Genomic DNA, 19,528 nt, shown 5'->3' with positions numbered 1-19,528 from the left:
ATTCTCTCTGTTGTTTATTCCTTCTCATTCTCCTTCCCTCCCTCCCTCTCTCTTTCATTCTCTCTGTTGTTTTTTCCTTCTCATTCTCCTCCCCTCCCTCCCTGTCTTTTTCATTCTCTCTCTTGTTTTTTCTCTTTCATTCTCCCTCCCTCCCTATCTATTTCATTCTCTCTGTTTCCCCCCTCTTATTCTCCCTCCCTCCCTCCCAGTCTTTTTCATTCTCTCTCGTTTCTTTTCCTCTCTCATCCTCTCTCTCTTTCATTCTCTCTCATTTCTTTTCCTCTCCCATTCTCTCTTCTTTCATTCTCTCTCTCTTTTTCATTCTCTCTTGCTTCTTTTCCTCTCTCATTCTCTCTCTCTTTCATTCTCACTCTTATTTATTTTCCTCTCTCATTCTCTCTCTCCCTCTCTCTTTTTCATTCTTTCTGGTTTGTTTTGCTCTCTCATTTCCTCTCTCTTTTTCATTCTCTCTCTTGTTCCTTTTCCTTTCTTATTCTCTCTCTCATTCTCTCATTTCTTTTTTTCTCTCATTCTCTCTCTCCCTCTCTCTTTCATTCTCTCGTTTGTTTTCCCCTCTTATTCTCTCTCCCTCCCTCCTTCTCTCTTTCATTCTGTCTCTTGTTTTTTTCTCTCTCATTCTCTCCCCCTCCCTTTTTCTTTCATTCTCTCTGCTGTTTTTTCCTTCTCATTCTCCTTCCCTCCCTCCCTGTCTTTTTCATTCTCTCTCTTGTTTTTTCTCCTTCATTCTCCCTCCCTCCCTATCTATTTCATTCTCTCTGTTTCCCCCCTCTTATTCTCCCTCCCTCCCTCCCAGTCTTTTTCATTCTCTCTCGTTTCTTTTCCTCTCTCATCCTCTCTCTTTCATTCTCTCTCATTTCTTTTCCTCTCCCATTCTCTCTTCTTTCATTCTCTCTCTCTTTTTCATTCTCTCTTGCTTCTTTTCCTCTCTCATTCTCTCTCTCTTTCATTCTTACTCTTATTTATTTTCCTCTCTCATTCTCTCTCTCCCTCTCTCTTTTTCATTCTTTCTGGTTTGTTTTGCTCTCTCATTTCCTCTCTCTTTTTCATTCTCTCTCTTGTTCCTTTTCCTTTCTTATTCTCTCTCTCATTCTCTCATTTCTTTTTTTCTCTCATTCTCTCTCTCCCTCTCTCTTTCATTCTCTCGTTTGTTTTCCCCTCTTATTCTCTCTCCCTCCCTCCTTCTCTCTTTCATTCTGTCTCTTGTTTTTTTCTCTCTCATTCTCTCCCCCTCCCTTTTTCTTTCATTCTCTCTGCTGTTTTTTCCTTCTCATTCTCCTTCCCTCCCTGTCTTTTTCATTCTCTCTCATTTCTTTTCCTCTCCCATTCTCTCTCTCTTTCATTCTCTCTCTCTCTCTCTCTCTCTCTCTCTCTCTCTCTCTCTCTCTCTCCTGCCTCTCTTTTAATAGCAGTAGCATTTAGACTTATAGACCGCTTCCCAGTGTTTTCCGCCCTCTCTAAGCAGTTTACAGAGTCAGCCTCTTGCTCCCAACAATCTGGGTCCTCAGTTTACTGACCTGGGAAGAATGGAAGGCTGAGTCAATCTTGAGCCTGGTGAGATTCGAACTGCCAAATTACAGGCAGCTGGCAGGCAGCAGAAGTAGCCTTCCAAGGGGAGTAAAATGAGGACCCAGATTTTTGGAAGGGCCATGTGCTGACTCTGTAAACCGCTTAGAGAGGGCAGTAAAGCACTGTGAAGCGATATATAAGTCTAAATGCTATCGCTACTAGAGCGCAGGTGGAATAATTTAATCTCCTTTTATCTCTTCTGCAGTGTTATCTATCAGAGTCTGTGGGTAATGGTTTCCTGTGTCATTCATGAAATCTTTAGAGGTAGTCCTTGACTTACGACCATAATTGAGCCTGGCAATTATAGTCAGAAAACAGTTGTGTTGTGAAGTGAGTGATCTTTACAATATTTTTTTGCAGGGATTGTTAAGCAAATCCATTGTTATCTGTGGAACCAGATTGTAAGTAGCTTTTATTTGAGGAAGGGGAGGGGGGAGCCCGTCATAACTTGCTACATGGTTGCTAAGTGATTGTAAATCGAGGACTACCTGTATAATAGAAGGAAGAAAAGTGATTTGCAAGCCCCTTATAATACTTCCAGGGACGTGGTGGCTCAGTGGCTAAGACGCTGAGCTTGTCGATCAGAAAGGTCTGCAGTTCAGCGGTTCGAATCCCTAGCGTCGCGTAACGGAGTGAGCTCCCATTACTTGTCCCAGCTTCTGCCAACCTAGCAGTTCGAAAGCACGTAAAAAATGCAAGTAGAAAAATAGGAACCACCTTTGGTGGGAAGGTAGCAACGTTCCATGCGCCTTCGGCATTTAGTCATGCTGGCCACATGACCACGGAGATGTCTTCAGACAGCGCTGGCTCTTCGGCTTTGAAACAGAGATGAGCACTGCCCCCTAGAGTCGGGAACGACTAGCACCTATATGCGAGGGGAATCTTTACCTTACTTTTATAATTCTTCCAGATTCTCTTTCTTGGGGGGCAATTTTCCTCCAACTATCCAAAATCTAAAAATAATAAATTTGGGCAAGGAAGTGTTAGCATCAAGCAAATACGATTTCCTGTAATCCCATAATGGTCAAAAAAGTCAAGATGGCGGCCACAACACCATGAGGAAAATGCCACTTATTTTTAATGCTGGACATCAAAGCAGACAAGCTATTGTTTTTCCTCCCAACCTATAAAAAAAATAACACTCTTTTTTAAAAAAAGGCAAAACTACATCTGCTCGATTCTGGTGAGGCACCTATTTATTGCTTTAGGCTTAAAAGTAAAAACACGCCTGTAAAACTGAGTGTTTATGCAATTTATCGGAGGCTGTTTTCACGATTAACGCTTGTTATGGGAAATGTCCAGGGTGTGTGCCAAAATCCAACAAACTTTACTGCGGCAGCTCCAAATATTATTGTTAACCCCACACCCATTTTTTATAGATTCATGAAGATTAAACGCAGCTGAATAAAAAGTTTCAGGAGCCCTTAGCTTGCTATCACCTGCAACTGAGATGCTTTGGGGAAAGAGACAATGATGAAGCCCAGTTTCCGATAGCTGAAGTGAGACTTTGGTTAGTTAGAGAACGGTAGAGATTTCCACTTTAGGTTTTGGAAATGACCCCACTTAAAAACGGGGTTCAATTGAATTTTCATGAGGCTGGGACTGTAAAGCCGTCAGCCGTGGAAAGTGGACTTCTCAGCTGGATGTGGGCCAATTTGCAATTTCCACTACTGCTTCAGGTGAACTAGTCCAAACCGGCCGAAGGCCACTTCAATGTGTACGAGTGTCAATCCGTGCATACCCTTTGCTCGCGCATGCACCTTCTGGGGTGGGTTGCTCCTGGCATTACTGCCGGTTCGGTGCGTGCCAAAAATGCGTGTGTGTGTATTTGCACAAAAACAGGCCTGAGCATGCACAAAACATTTTTAAAGAAGGAAAACAAATCAATTTGTGCAATTACAATTGATCTGCGCATGCGCAGAACCGAAACTCAAGATGGCATCCCCGTAGGAGAACCGGTCTGGGGGCTTGGCAGGCCTGGATCGCTGCCTGTTCCAGTGACCCAGGCCGCCAAGTCAATACCGGTTCGGCAAATCGGTTCAAACTGGTAGGAACCCACCTCTGGCACCTTCCACGCATTCGCACGGCCTTAAACACATGCCTAAATAAGATGGCATAGAGCTGGGGCGGGCCCAGCTACCAGTTTCTGCTACTGATTCGGGCTAACCAGCCCAAACCGGCTGAATGCACCTCTGAAGTCCACGCACCTCAATGTGTTGTGAAGGTTAGGAAGTACTGATTTAGATGCTGGCTGGAGAATTCTGGGACTTCAACTGCACAAATCTGGCTGAGGGATTCTGGGAGTTGGAGTCCACACCCTTTCATGATGCTAAGGTTGAGAAACATGGTCCAGAGGCTAGCTGGGGAATTCTGGGAGTTGGACTCCACCAACTTGGCTGAGCAATTCTGGGAGTTGAAGTCCACGCATCTTAAAATGGATAAGGTTGTGAAATACTCTTTCTAGAGAAAGACTTCCCTGTTCTTTTATTCTCTCCTTTTCAACTGAAGCGACCGGGTTCCAAGTCAGCAAATTTCTCCCTGTAAACCAGGAACGTTGCCATTGAATCACCAACTTCTTCCTTCCCCAAAGACTGAATTTGGCCTCTTGTGTTGATTCGCGCACTCATAAGTTCTTTCTTATCACCTCCAGCCTAATGGTTATAAGAGGGTTGGTTGTAAGATAGGCAGCTCCATCAATGTTTTAAATAAATGAAATCAATCAGTCATTGCTGGCACTGGTGATTTAGCGCCTTTGAGCACCTGGGACCCTCAAAGGAAACCCTTGCAAAATTGTCAAACTGAATAGCAGAATAACAGAATTGGGAGGGACCTTGGAGGTCTTCTAGTCCAACCCCCTGCTCGAGCAAGAGTCTTTATAACACTCTGGACATATGGCTGTCCAGTCTCTTCTTAAAAGCCTCGAGTGTTGGAGTACCCACAACTTCTGGAAGAAAGTTATTCCACTGATTAATTGTCCTGACTGTCAGGAAGTTTCTCCTCAGTTCTAAGTTGCTTCTCTCCTTGATCAGTTTCCACCCATTGCTTCTTGTCCTACCCTCAGGTGCTTTGGATAATAGTTTGACTCCCTCTTCTTTGTGGCAGCCCCTGAGATATTGAAAGACTGCTATCATGTCTCCCCTGGTCCTTCTTTTCATTAAACATTAGACATACCCAGTTCCTGCAACTGCTGACCGTATGGGTTCAGTTCCCTAATCATCTTTGTTCCTCTGAATAACAGAATAGGAAGGGACCTTGGAGGGCTTCTAGTCCAGCCCCTGCTCAGGCAGGAAACCCTACCCCATTTCAGACAAATGGCTGTCCAGTCTCTTCTTAAAAACCTCCAGAGTTGGAGCTCCCACAACCTCTGGAGTAAGCCGGATATTTAGAAGAGAAGAGAAGAGAAGAGAAGAGAAGAGAAGAGTTGGAAGGGACCTTGGAGGTGTTCTAGTCCAACCCCTTGCCTAGGCAGGAAACCCTTCACCACTTCAGATAAATGGTTATCCAACATCTTCTTAAAAACTTCCAGTGTTGGAGCATTTACAACTTCTGGAGGCAACTTCTGTTCCACTAGTTAACTGTTCTCACTGTTAGGAAGTTTCACCTTAATTCCAGGTTGCTTCTCTCCTGGATTAGTTTCCATCCATTGCTTCTTATCCTGCCCTCAGGTGCTTTGGAGACTCGCTTGACTCCCTCTTCTTTGTGGCAGCTCCTGAGATATTGGAACACCGCTATCATATCTCCCCTAATCCTCCTTTTCATTAAACCAGACATTAAACCAGGCATACCCAATTCCAGCAACCATTCTTGATAAGTTTCGGTCTCCAATTCTCTGCCCTCATCTTCTTCTCTGCCCTCTTTCTAGAGTCTCCACATCTTTTCTACATCGTGGTCACCAAAACTGGATGCCGTATTCCAAGTGTGGCCTTACCAAGGCATTATAAAGTCGTATTAACACTTCACGTGATCTTGATTCTCTCCCTCTGTTGAGGCAGCCTAGGATTGCGTTGGCATTTGTCTCGCTTCTAAGGTGCTTTTGATGGCGTTGCCCGCTGCTTCAATTCTTTTGAGACTGTGGTTCATTTTAGCGGCAGGTGATAAGGAGGTTGGTCAGGATGATGCCGCAGCATCCGTACAAATAGGGTTGAACTAGAAGACCTCTAAGGTCTCGTCCAACTCTGTTATTCCTGTTACGCTGGAGCCCAGATGTTCTACTGGAAAATCAATGTTTTTTTGTGCATTATCCATCAGGCACTGGGGAAGGTGGAAAAAGTACCTTCATCAAACAGATGAGGATTATCCACGGAGTGGGATTCACAGAAGATGAACGGAAGGAATTTGCCAAAGTGGTCTATCAAAACATCTTCACCTCTATCCAGGCCATCATCAAAGCTATGGAGAGCCTGCAGATCCCTTACGGCCAGGAGGAGAATGCAGTGAGTATCCATATACAGGCAGTCCTTGTTCTGACCTAGGCTTCCCAAAAGCACGAAGCCGACTCCTCATCCCGATAAAACCCCTTTTATTTAGTTTAAAGGGAATTCCTCTCCAGCAAAGTCCCGGCCAGGAGTCTTTCAAGAGATTTCACAACTACAGACCTTGATCAGGCTTGGAGAGCTGCCAGGTTGATATCTTCCAAACGCCACTCGGTAGCAGACAATACTTGGCAAAAGGTCAGGAACAGATCTTCACCCTAAGGAATTGAACTAATTGCCTCCTGCAAACTCCACTCCCCTTTCGCTCCCATTTATTCCCTATGGAAAAGGCCATTCACCGTCCACCCGTAGCCTTACTCCCGAGTTGACCATTGTTCCTTAGCTGTCTGGCAACTCTGCACATGGACACACTGGGAACAGGCTCCAGCTGTTCTTCTGCCCCACTGATGTCTGAGTCTGAAGGCAGCTGATAACTGTCAGGCGGCTCTCGTCCCCTCTCTGCCTCCGACACAGAGCCCTCATCAGAGCCTTCCCCAGACTCCAGGACCGGCCCAGGTTCCTCCCCAACCCTCCTCATGTCTGAATATGCTGCCAGATCTGCTGGCTGCTGGCGGGCCACAATAGTCCTCGACTCACAACCATTGCAACCAGTGGCTGTTGGAAGTTACGACGACACTGGAAAAAAATGACTTATGAACTGTTTTCACACTTACGACCATTGTAGCATCCCCATGGTCACACGATCAAAATTTGGACTCTTGGCAACTGATGGTCGCAGTGTCCTGGGGTCACGTGATCACCAGTTGCAAGCTTTTGATAAGCAAAGTCGATGGGGGAAATCCAGATTTGCTTAACGACCTCATGATTCACTTAATAACCATGGGGATTTGCTTAAAACAGCTGTGGCAAAAAGGTTGTAGAATGGGGCAAAACCTATCTAACAACCGTCTTGCTGAGGAACAGAGATGTTGGACTGAATTGCGTTTCCGTGCTTCATCGTTCATTGGCTTTAGAGCAGGAGTTGGGGAACTGTGGCTCTTTTATGACTTGTGGACTTCAACTCCCAGAATTCCTGGCTGGGAGTTGAAGTTCCACAAATCTGTATTGATTATGAATGACAAATAGACCAGGGTTGCCCTGAAATCACTTCACACCTCCATGATCATACAATACAATACAATACAATACAATAGTAGAGTTGGAAGGGACCTTGGAGGTCTTCTAGTCCAACCCCCTGCCTAGGAAGGAAACCCTATACCGTTTCAGACAAATGGCTATCCAACATCTTCTTAAAGACTTCCAGCGTTGGGGCATTCACAACTTCTGGAGGCAACTTCTGTTCCACTGATTAATTGTTCTAACTGTCAGGAAGTTTCTCCTCAGTTCTAAGTTGCTTCTCTCCTTGATTAGTTTCCACCCATTGCTTCTTGTTCTACCCTCAGGTGCCTTGGAGAATAGCTCGACTCCCTCTTCTTTGTGGCAACCCCTGAGATATTGGAAGACTTCTATCATGTCTCCCCTAGTCCTTCTTTCTCTTAAGCTAAACATACCCAGTTCCTGCAACCGTTCTTCATGTGTTTTAGTCTCCAGTCCTCTTTGTTGCTCTTCTCGGCACTCTTTCTTTCTAGAATCATTGTCTTTCAGTGGGCAGCATTCATGAAATTTCCTCTGACTATTATCACCATCATTTAACAACCCCCATAATCCCTTGTGGGGTGGAGTCTGGGAACTGAATGGAGCTAGCAGAGTGTTTACTGGCCGGATGCCCTTCCTGTCACCAGTGCAGACTTTTGTTCAGCAAATATATTCTCATTGTGCCCAGAGACATATCTGCCTTTACCTAGGATTGAACTCTCAGCCTCCTGATTGTGAGGTGAAAGCTCCACCTCTAGGTCACCACCCCACTCTCTGTCTCCTTTGACTATGCATCTAGAATTTTTCTACTTAACATTTTCCATTCTGCTCTTAACAGAATAACAGAGTTGGAAGGGACCTTGGAGGTCTTCTAGTCCAACCCTTTGCTCAGGCAGGAGACCCTACACCACTTCAAACAAATGGTTATCCAACATCTTCTTAAAAGCCTCCAGTGTTGGGGCATTCATAACTTCTGGAGAGAAGTTGTTCCACTAATTCATTGTTCTAACTGTCAGGAAATTTCTCCTCAGTTCTAAGTTGCTTCTCTCCTGGATTAGTTTCCACCCATTGCTTCTTTATTTTATTTATTTATTTATTCTTCGCATTTCTAAACCGCCCCCTCTCCCAAAAAGGGACTCGGGGCGGTGTACAGTCCACACAACACATAACAGATAATAAGTACAAATATAAATATAAATACAAATATACATATACACATGGAGGAGGTGTATTGTTGTTCTGCTCTCAGGTGCCTTGGAGAATAGCTTGACTCCCTCTTCTCTGTGGCAGCCCCTGAGATATCGGAAGGCTGATATCATCTCACCCGTAGTCCTTTCTTCTCCCTACACTAGACATACCCAATTCCTGCAACCGTTTTTCCTCTCCGTCATAAAACTGTTCTTTTCTGCCTCTAGCAAAACGCCCGGCAGCTTCTGAGCGTAGATGCCTACAAAGTGGCCTCTCTGGAGCCCCACCACGCCAGGATCATCGGTGGCCTCTGGAAGGACGCTGGCATCAGGACCTGTTATAAGAGGAGAAGCGAATTCCACCTGCTCGATTCGACGTCCTAGTGAGTCTCTCCTTGTTTGGAGTGACCATCGCATGTTCTTACCTTGGGTTGAGGGTTGATGATAGAAAAAGTAAGGTCCAACATCCTACCAGTTTTTTTATAAAGTTCTTGGCACTGTGGTGGTGCGAAGATTTGTGTGCTTCCTGAGTAGTGGACGCACACCAGAACAACAACACAAAGACAGTTATTTCCCCCACACCGCCATCACTCTGCTGAACAACTTATTCCCACAACACTGTCAAACTCTTTAGTAAGACTGTTTTCATATTATTATTATTCTCATCTTTCCTATTACCTATCCCATTTTCTACTTATGACTTATAACTTTGTTACTTGTATCTTTACAATTTATATTCTTTTATTTAGTTTGCTAGTACAATTTATGTTGATTCTATCGCTCAGTGTTGTATCTTAAGACTTATGGTGAATTTATTTTTATGATGACTGTCATCATGCTTTATCTCTTACTAGCTGATAACTAGTAAGCCCGGGTATGTATTTATCCAAATCCTGTATTAGAGGGAGCCCCCTTGTGGAGTGCTGCGAAGCCGTTAGCATGGCAACTCCACTGTGCTGTACAGTAGAAGTCGTTTTAAGGCACCACAGGCTGTATCTTAACAGAACGTGGATCCGAAATGCACACGATCAGTGTCAAAAGTACTGTGAGTTGACACTATAGATAGAATTCAGTCCTTTTCATTTCAGCGGTCCAGACGTTCCAGAGTTATGCTGGAACACAAACACATGGACACCCACCCACCCACTCACTCACACACGCACACCCACCCACCCACACCGAGGGGTGTTAGGGGTGTCTTACCCCTACAGTATTTGTCTCTAGATAGTAAGTCATCTGTGTACCAAGTTTGGTTGACATTGCTCGAGGCGTTCCAGAGTTATGCTACACACCTACACACACACACACACACACACACACACACACACACACACACAGATAGATGATAGATAGATAGATAGATAGATAGATAGATAGATAGATATAGATATAGATATAGATATAGATATAGATATAGATATAGATATAGATATAGATGATATAGATATAGATATAGATTTTCATAGATTTTCACGGGTACAGGTATGCAGGTTTTGGTGTATTCGGGTCTTTTCCCGTGTAAGATTGAGAGTATCTTGGCGACGTTCCGACGAGATCCCACTCACCATCCTCAGGCTGGTGCCTGACACCATATAAATATAAATATAAATATAAATACAGATAGATATAGATAGATAACTTTTATGTATTTAATTCCTTGTGTGCCCAATCACACTTGGCCAATTAATAATTCTATTCTGTTTTGTTTTGTTCTGTTCTGTTCTGCTCTGCTCTGCTCTCTATTCTATTCTATTCTTATTCTACTCTATTCCATTCCATTCCATTCCATTCTATATTCCTTATTCTATTCTATTCCTATTCTGTTCTATTCTTATTCTTATTCTACTCTATTCCATTCCATTCTATATTCCTTATTCTATTCTATTCCTATTCTGTTCTATTCTTATTCTTATTCTACTCTATTCCATTCCATTCTATATTCCTTATTCTTCTATTCCTATTCTGTTCTATTCTTATTCTACTCTATTCCATTCCATTCTATATTCCTTATTCTATTCTATTCTATTCTATTCTATTCTATTCTATTCTTATTCTTATTCTTATTGTACTCTATTCCATTCCATTCTATATTCCTTATTCTATTCTGTTCTGTTCTGTTCTGTTCTATTCTGTTCTATTCTTATTCTTATTCTACTCTATTCCATTCCATTCTATATTCCTTATTCTATTCTGTTCTGTTCTGTTCTATTCTGTTCTATTCTTATTCTTATTCTACTCTATTCCATTCCATTCTATCTTCCTTATTCTATTCTATTCTGTTCTATTCTTATCCTTATTCTACTCTATTCCATTCCATTCTATATTCCTTATTCTATTCTGTTCTATTCTTATTCTACTCTATTCCATTCCATTCCATTCTATCACAACCTTCCCAGATTTCAGGTTGGCTGGGGAATTCTGGGCGCTGAAGTCCACCTATCTTAGAGTTGCCCAGTTTGAAAGGCACTGTACTAGAGAGGTGTGTCCATCAATTTTCGTATTTCTCCGTGCATTGCCCAGAGTGACCGGTGTGTCTCTGTTTCAGTTTCCTTTCGAATCTGGATCGCATTGCTTCTGAGGGGTATATGCCATGTGCCCAGGATATTTTGAGAACTCGCGTGCCCACGACGGGCATTAACGAGTACTGCTTCTCGATGCAAAAGGTGACATTAAGGTAAACTGAAAAAAAGTTTCATCCCAAGTGCTTATGTTTCATAATGGATTCCTTAAAATAAAGATACAATCGGGGTCGGTAGCTACACTGGTAGTCCTTCACTAACAACAGTTCGTTTAGTGACCGTTCGAAGTTATAACATCACCGAAAAAAGTGACTTACGACCGTTTTTCACACTTACGACCGTGGTAGCCTCCCCGTGGTCACATGATTTACCTTCAGACGCTTGATAACTGATTCACGTTTATGCCGGTTGCAATGTCCTGGAGTCACCTGATCCTCTTTTGCGACCTTCTGACAAGCCGTGGGGAAAGCAGATCCACTTAACAACCGTGATATGCATTTAACAACTGCAGTGATTCACTTAACGAGTGTGGCAAGAGAAGTCGTAAAAGGGGGCGAAACTCACAATTTTCTTGCTGAGCAACAGGAATTTTGGGCTCAATTGTGGTCATAAATTGAGGAGTACCTTCATGACTTGTGGACTTCAATTCCCAGAATTCCTGAGCCAGCCATGCTGGCTCAGGAATTCTGGGAGTAGAAGTCCATAGGTTGTAAAGGGGCCATAATTTCTCATCCCTGTCAGAATTGCGAGATCCAGGAAGGGTCAGTCATATTTTGAGAGACTTTGTGTCATTGTGTAAGAATGACACAGATGAGCACAAATGACAGAAAAATGCCCTCCTCTTCTGAGATGGGAACGTATTGCAATCTCATCCCTGAGATCCTCGCACTTACGACCATGGCAGCATCCCCGCAGTCCCATGATCAAAATTTGGTTGCTTGGCAACCGGCATCTATTTACAGCGGTTGCAGGGTCCCTGGGTCACGTGATCACCTTTCCCACCTGGCTTTCAACCAGCAATGGGAGAGCCCGAATTTGGTTAATGACTATGTGATTCACTTAACAACTTCAGTGATTTGCTTAACAACCGTGGCAAAAAAAAAAAGGTCATAGAATTGGGTATGACTCACTTAACAATAAACTTGCTTAAAAGTGGAAATTCTGGTCCCAACTGTGATCATAAGCCGATCAATGAGAATAGAGCAGGAAGGGACCTTGGAGGTCTTCTAGTCCAGCCCCTTGCTCAAGCAGGAGACTCTCTACCATTTCAGACAAATGACTGCCCAGTCTCTTCTTAAAAACCTCCAGTGATGGAGGCACCCACAGCATCTGAAGGCAAGACCTACCACTGGTTAACTGTCCCCACTGTCGGGAAGATTCTCTTTAGTTCTAGGTCGCTTCTCTCCTTGATTAATTCCCATCCATTTCTTCTTGTCCTGCCTTCTGGTGCTTTGGAAAATAATTTGACCTCCTCCACTTTGTGGCAGCCCCTCAAATATTGGAAGGTTGCTATCATGTTACCCCTGGTCCTTTCCCCCCCACTAGTTTGGCCATACCCAAATCCTGCAACCGTTCTTCATATGTTTTAATCTCCGGGCCTTTAATCATCTTATTTTTGCCAAAGTCTAGGGGAGGCATGATAGCAGTGTTCCAATATCTCAGGGGCTGCCACAAAGAAGAGGGAGTCAAACTATTCTCCAAAGTACCCGAAGGCAGGATAAGAAGGAACAGATGGAAACTAATCAAGGAGAGAAGCAACTTAGAACTAAGGAGAAACTTCTTGGTAGTTAGAACAATTAATCAGTGGAACAGCTTGCCTCCAGAAGTTGTGAATGCTCCAACACTGGAAGTTTTTAAGAAGATGTTGGATAGCCATTTGTCTGAAGTGGTGTAGGGTTTCCTGCCTGAGCAGGGGGTTGGACTAGAAGACCTCCAAGGTCCCTTCCAACTCTGTTCTTCTATGTTCTCAATGTCCTTTTTTGTCATGTGGTAACCAAAACTGGATGCAGTATCCTAAGTGTGGACTTACTAAGGGTTTATAAAGTGGTACTACTTTAATACTTCATGTGATTTTGATTCTATGCCTCTGTTTATGCCCTACAACCCAGGATGGTATTAGCTTTTTTGGCTGTTGCCGCACACAGCTGGCTCATGTTTAAGGGATCATCCACTGGGACTCCAAGATCCCTCTCACAGTTACTGTTTTTCATCCAGGATTCATCTAAGACAGTGGAGGACTATGTATATATATATTTCATTTCTATTTTGTTTTTAGGATCGTTGATGTTGGCGGGCAGAAAACCGAACGCCGGAAATGGATCCACTGTTTCGAAAACGTGATTGCCTTAATCTATCTGGCCTCTCTGAGCGAATATGATCAGATGTTGGAGGAGAATAATAGTGAAGTAAGGAGCAGCGTTGAGACAGGAATATTTGGGGGAATATGGGGCTAGGTGGTTCATGGTGGCTCAGTGGCTAAGACGCTGAGCTTGTTGATCAGAAACTCAGCAGTTCAGTCGTTCAAAGCCGTTCGAATCCCTAGCGCTGCATAACGGAGTGAGCTCCCGTTACTTGTACCAGCTTCCGTCAACCAAGTAGTTCAAAAGCACATCAAAAATGCAAGTAGAAAACAGCGACCACACTTTGGTGGGAAGGTAACAGCGTTCTGTGCGCCTTCAGCATTTAGTCACGCCCATCACAGGATCACGGAGACGTCTTCGGACAGTGCTGGCTCTTCGGCTTTGAAACGGAGATGAGCACTGCCCCCTAGAGTCAGGAACGACTAGCACATATGTGCGAGGGAACCTTTACCTTAAGGAGCAGCGTTGAGACAGGAATATTTGGGAGAATAGAGGGACAATTAAGGGAGAGGATTGTGTATACCTCTCTCTCTCTCGTTCTCTATACCACTCCCTTCTAACACTGAGGATGTTACCTAGTTGGGTAATGAAACTTCTACAAGGAAACAACCAAGGTCAGAGAACACCGAGGTCCCCATGTCTTCCTCTTCCTCCTCCCCTTTTCCTCCCCGTCTTCACCACCCCTCCACAAACCTCACTCCCTTTTAGCCCTAATGAAGTTACCTGGTTTGGTAATGAAATGTCTACAAGAAAACAAACAGCCAAGCTATACCAAGAATCTCATAGTCATTTTCCTCCTCCTCCTCCTCCTCCTCCTCCTCCTCCTCCTCCTCCTCCTCCTCCTCCTCCTCCTCTCATAGTCATTTTCCTCCACCTCCCCCCCTCCCCCCCTCCGCTTCTTCTCCACTTTTTAAAACTTACTCCCTTTTAACACTGATGATATTACCTAGTTTGGTAATGAAATGTCTATGAGAAAATAACCAAAAAGCCAAGCTGTACCAAGAACCTCATAGTCCTTTTCCTTTCCCTCCCCCCCCCCCCCGCTTCTTCTGTTCCACTCTGCAAACCTCACAACCCTTCTAGCTCTATTGATGTTGCTTAGTTTGGTAATGAAATGTCTACAAGAAAACAACCAAACAGCCAAGCTGTACCAAGAACCTCACAGTCCTTTTCCTCCTCCTTCTCCGCCTCCTCCTCCCCCCCTCCTTTCCTACCACTTTTTCTCCTCCACTCTGCAAACCTCACTCCCTTCTAACACTGACGATGTTACCAAGTTGGGTCATGAAACGTCTGCAAGAAAGCCACTAATCTCAGGGAACAGCAAGGCCCCTACAGCCCAACCCTGAGCTACAAATATGCTCTTCTGTCAGAATTTATATTGTCTGGCCTTCGGATCCAGCTGAAACGTCCCTCGGTCGTCTCTCTGGGCGAACAAATGTCTACCGAGAAGGCCTCCACAACAAACTTCCAAACCTCACCATCATGCTGCTTGTGTTAGGGTTCTAAATACCATGCAGAAATAAATCATTGTCCAAGGCAAAACCATCCTTAAAGGTCCAATTTATTCTACAGGCAAGTTAGCACCTCTATGGAAAAATTCCAACTCTGATTTGCATCCTGGAATTCCACCCAGTTGAAAGTTCATGATCTATCCCCACACCCATAATCCCATCACATGTTCCAATCATCATCTTCCACGCTGGCATCTACACCCCTCTGCTTCCAGTCAGGTGTCGAGGTGCGGAGACAAAAGATGACCTTGAGCTTCTATAAAAGAATGTCAACAATACATTCCACAATCCTACTCCTTTCTATCCCCCCCTCCCAACTACTACACTAATGAAACAGCATAGGAAATTATAAGAAAGTGTGGCAGGCCAAAGATCCTAAAAAGAATATAACTACAGGCCTGACAGCTTGTTTATGATGTTGTCCTTCTTTCCCCCCCCCTCATTTCCCCCCCGTTCTTTCCTATCAGAACCGAATGAGGGAGAGTTTAGATCTCTTCAGGACCATTCTGGAACTGCCCTGGTTCTGGAACACTTCGATTATCCTCTTCCTGAACAAAATGGACATCCTGGAGGAGAAAATCCTCACCTCCGATCTGGCTGCCTATTTCCCCACTTTCCCAGGTAACGTTTCCTGCTTTGGGCAGACGGGCAGCGTTGAGGAGCGGTTAGAGAGGCTGTCCCCAAAGCGGCACGTTCTAGAAAAGGATTGCAGAATTGATGCAAATTGGAGGCCTGCTTCCCTAATCCGAACCCTCCGCTAAAGTATGGGGAAGTGGCTCTTTCGTTACCTCAGTTGCAAGTAGTTCTCAACTTACGACCGTAAACAGGGCTGGAATGTCCCTTGCTAACCAACATGGCCACTAAGTACCCAATTTTACAACCTTTCTTTTTGGCCACAGGTTGTTAAGCAAATCGCTGCAGTTGCTAATGAGGATCGCGTCGTTAAGCAAATCACTGTTGTGGCCCGCCAGCGGAGCTGGTGGCAGACTCATACAGTTAGTAGGTTGTGGAGGGGCGGGGAACATGGGCCAGTCCTGGAGTCTGGGGGAGGCCTTGATGAGGGCTCTGTGTAGGAGGCAGAGAGGGGGCCAGGACCGTCTGACAGTTATCAGCTGCCTTCGGAGTTGGAGAGCAGTGATGCAGACGAACAGTTGGAGCCTGTTCCCAGTGTGCGCATGTGCAGAGTTGCCAGACGAAGGGAACAGCTGAGAAACAGGGGTCGAATTGGGAGTAAGGCCACAGGTGGACAATGAATGGCCCCTCCCAGAGGAAATAAAAGAGGGAGCGTCAGGGGAGTGGAGTTTGCAGGAGGCAATTAGTTCGCTTACCATATTTTTCGGAGTATAAGACGCACCTTTTTTCCTCCAAAAAGAGGCTGAAAATCTGGGTGCGTCTTATACAATGAATACAGCATTTTGTTGCCTCCTGAAATCCCATCCCCTTCACCAAAATGGCCGTGCACAGCTTGTAGGAAGCTTTGCAGAGTGCTCCTGGGGGCTGGGGAGGGCAGAAACGAGCAGAAAATGGGCCGTTTTTTGCTCAGTTTTGCCCCCCAGCCCCCAAGGAGCACTCTGTAAGCTTCCTAATACCTTTTTTTTAAAATAAAAAACGGGCCCGTTTTCACAAAAAACAGGCCGTTTTTTGCTTGTTTTTGCCCCCCTCCCTCCAGGAACATTCTGCAAGCCTCCAAAGGGCTATTCATGCCCTTTTTTGGGGAAAAAAAAACACGGGCCGTTTTTGGGAGGTTTGCAGCGTGCAAAAAAATTTTTTTAAAAAATTTGCCTCTTCAAAACCTTGGTGCGTCTTATATTCCAGTGCGTCTTATACTCCGAAAATTATGATAATTAGTGTGAAAATTTCTCTGTGACTCGCAGACACTCCTTGCCAGGTATTTTCTTGTACAGTGTACAGTGTTGCGTTCTCCAACACCCGATAAGGTCTGTGGTTGTAAATTCACAACCTGACAGCTCTCCAACTCTGATAAGGTCTGTGGTTGTAAATTCACCCTTGAAAGACTGCTTGCTGGGGACTTTGCTGGATGTGAATGAGAGGAAAGGAGAGGGAGAAAAGGGTTTTATTGGGACAAGGAGTCTTGCTTCGTGATTTTGTGAAGCCTAGGTCAAAATAATCACTTCCTCCATTCACTTTGCTGGTCAGAAGCCGGATAGGAAGGTCATAAACGGTGACCACGTAACTCCGGGACCCCTCCTACCATTATAAATCCATGCCAGTTGTTGCCAAATGCCCAAAATTTTGATCGCAGGGCTGGAGATGCTGCTATGGTCATAAGTACAAGGACCGGTTGTAAGTCACCTCTTTTTCAAGGCTGTTGTAACTTCAAACAGTTGCTACCTGTGTTAAGGTACTGTTAGGCTGGTTCGAATCTCTGGAAATCACTTATTATTACGGCTAAAAATTGTCCTTATTAAAGCTTCAAACTGAACTGATATTTTTGAGACAGACTGTATTTAAAAGATAAAATCACTTTCCCCCCTAAAAAACCTCTAGGGACATCACTAAAAATCCATTTAATTTTCAGGGCAAAATATAAAGCGGGGGATATAAAGGAAGGGAAACATAACTAGGGTAGACTAGTGAAGATAAGGGAATAAGAAATGATACTAAATTATATTTGGGTTGGCGGAAATACCATCACAAGGAAACATAAACTGAGTTTTGAAATATACACCAACAATAATAGAAAAAGAAAGGGAGAGAGGAGGAGAGAATGAAAGGAAGATGGGGGAAAGAAGAAAGAGGTAAGGGGAGGAGGATGGAAGGGAGAGAAAAAGAAGGAGAGAGGGTAGGAAGGGGAAGAGGAAGAGTAGGAGTAGGAGAAATGTAAGGGAAGAAGGAAGGGGAAGGAAAGGAGGATGGAAGAAAGTAGAGAAGGGAGGAAGGGAGAAAAGAAAGGGAAAACAAGATGGTGTTTCAAAAGGAGGAAGGGATAGTAAATAAAGCAACCCAAACTGTACATTATAACTTATTAAATGAAATAATAAATGTATAAGCATGATAAATGTAAAGAAGAATAACAATTATGGGAATGCGTACTTAAAATGGTATGTAAAAGAATTAAAAAAAATAAAACATTATTTGAAAAAAAAGCAGGGCAAAATTACAAGCATGTATTGCCATAGCTTTCCCCCAGGAATCTTCAAATTCCCGCTCCAGGCTACATTTGGTGATTTCCTTGTGGTGTCCCATCCAATGGCTATCTAGGTCTACCCGTGCTTAGTTTAAGATTGGTTAAGTCAGCGATGGCGAACCTTTTTTGGCTCATGTGCCATAAGTGGGGGGAGCGCAGGGGGGGGGTCGTATGCAGGCATGCTGCACCCATAATGCAATGCGCGATCCCGCCAGTGCGTATGCGCGCACTACAGGCGTGACCCCCCATTTTTGCATGCTTTTTTCGCACTCCGCAGGCTCCAGAGGCTTTATAGGAGCCTGGGGAGGGCGGAAACAGCCTCCCCTGCCCCTCCGGACGCCCTCCGGAGGCTTCAGGGACCTTCAGGAGGCTTCCCTGAAGCCTCCGGAGCAGTCAAAACGACCCTTCGAGCTAGGAGGGTCGTTTTAAGCGATCCGAAGGCTTCAGGGACCTTCAAGAGGCTTCCTTGAAGCCTTCGGAGCGCTCAAAACGACCCTCTGAGCAAACAGGAAATCTGTTCCCAAACTTCCAGTTTGCCCGTGGGGCCGTTTTTTTGCGCTCCAGAGGCTTCAGGCAAGCTCATGAAGCCTCGGGGGGGGGGGGGAGGCTCTTTTCGCCCTCCCCAGGCTTCTATAAAGCCTCTGGAGCCTGGGGAGGGCGAACAATGGCTTTAAAAAAGGATGAACTCAGCTGGCCAGCGCACGCATGCGCGCTGGCCAGCTGACAGAGCAGCGCCTCGCGTGCCCTGACAAATGGCTCCGCGTGCCACCTGTGGCACGCGTGCCTTAGGTTCGCCATCACTGGGTTAAGTGCTGCCCCCTGCTGGGCCATTCGCTTTTCAAACCTACGGTCACCAATGTACTGAGAAATAGTAATACGGTTAGTCCTCGACTTACAACAGCTCATTTAGTGACCGTTGAACGTTACAACGGCGCTGAAAAGAAGGGACTTGTGACCATTTTTCACACTTACAACTTTTGCAGCATGATCAGGTGTTCAAAAGTCAGGCGCTTGGCAACCGAGTCATCTTCGAGCTAGGAGGGTCGAAACTTAACAACTGCAGCCATTCACTTAACAACGGTGGCAAGAAAGGGGACGTAAAATGGGGCAAAGCTCCCTTAACGAATGTCTCACTTAACTACAGAAATTTTGGGCTCTGTCGCGGTTGTACGTGTGGACTATCTGTGTAATCTCCATGCATCACCAAGTAGATCCATTTCATGCCTGCCCTGGGAGGCAATGAAGACAACTTTCAGATTCGCCCTTCGGTGGAGTCCCTGGTGTGCTGTTTCCTTGCAGACATTTCATCACCCAAATAGGTAACCTCATCAGGGCATCTGTGATGAAACATCTGCAAGAAAACAACCAAGCTCAGAGAGCAGCCAGAATCCCGCAGGTCAACCCTGACCTAATTCCCCTTTTTGTGTGGCTTGTATTCTTTCTAGAGAAACACACATATTTGTTCTGACCGAGGCTTCCCAAGAGCATGAAGCAATTCCTTGTCCTGACAAAAAACCCTTTTATTAATTGACTGCCAATTCTGCTCCTGCATCCACCAAAGTCTTTCCAGGGAGGATTTACAGTCACAGAACCTATCTGGCTTGGAGAGCTGCCAGGACGAGATCTGCAGACTCCTTGTCTTGGAGAGT

The 19,528-nt window shown here is 44.8% G+C and overlaps 1 protein-coding gene across 4 annotated transcripts in view; it reads left to right on the top strand.

Annotated features, from left to right (window-relative positions):
- Window positions 1-19,528, top strand: part of GNA15 (G protein subunit alpha 15) — a 33,416-nt gene that overhangs the window by 8,006 nt on the left and 5,882 nt on the right. For 3 of the 4 annotated variants that reach the window (XM_081959868.1, XM_081959866.1, XM_081959867.1), the window contains 5 exons: window positions 5,836-6,020; window positions 8,570-8,724; window positions 10,887-11,015; window positions 13,136-13,265; window positions 15,199-15,352. In XM_081959868.1, the coding sequence (XP_081815994.1) occupies window positions 5,836-6,020; window positions 8,570-8,724; window positions 10,887-11,015; window positions 13,136-13,265; window positions 15,199-15,352 (753 nt within the window). Of the gene's footprint in view, window positions 1-1,947; window positions 1,989-5,835; window positions 6,021-8,569; window positions 8,725-10,886; window positions 11,016-13,135; window positions 13,266-15,198; window positions 15,353-19,528 lie in introns of all 4 variants that reach the window. The other variant, XM_081959869.1, reaches the window with a different exon arrangement.

This window comes from Natrix helvetica (assembly GCF_964273705.1).
Source record: "Natrix helvetica genome assembly, chromosome: 1".
Lineage (NCBI taxonomy): Eukaryota > Metazoa > Chordata > Lepidosauria > Squamata > Natricidae > Natrix > Natrix helvetica.
The sequence above is the reverse complement of the archived record's forward strand: the minus strand, read 5'-3'. Positions and strand labels throughout refer to the sequence as shown.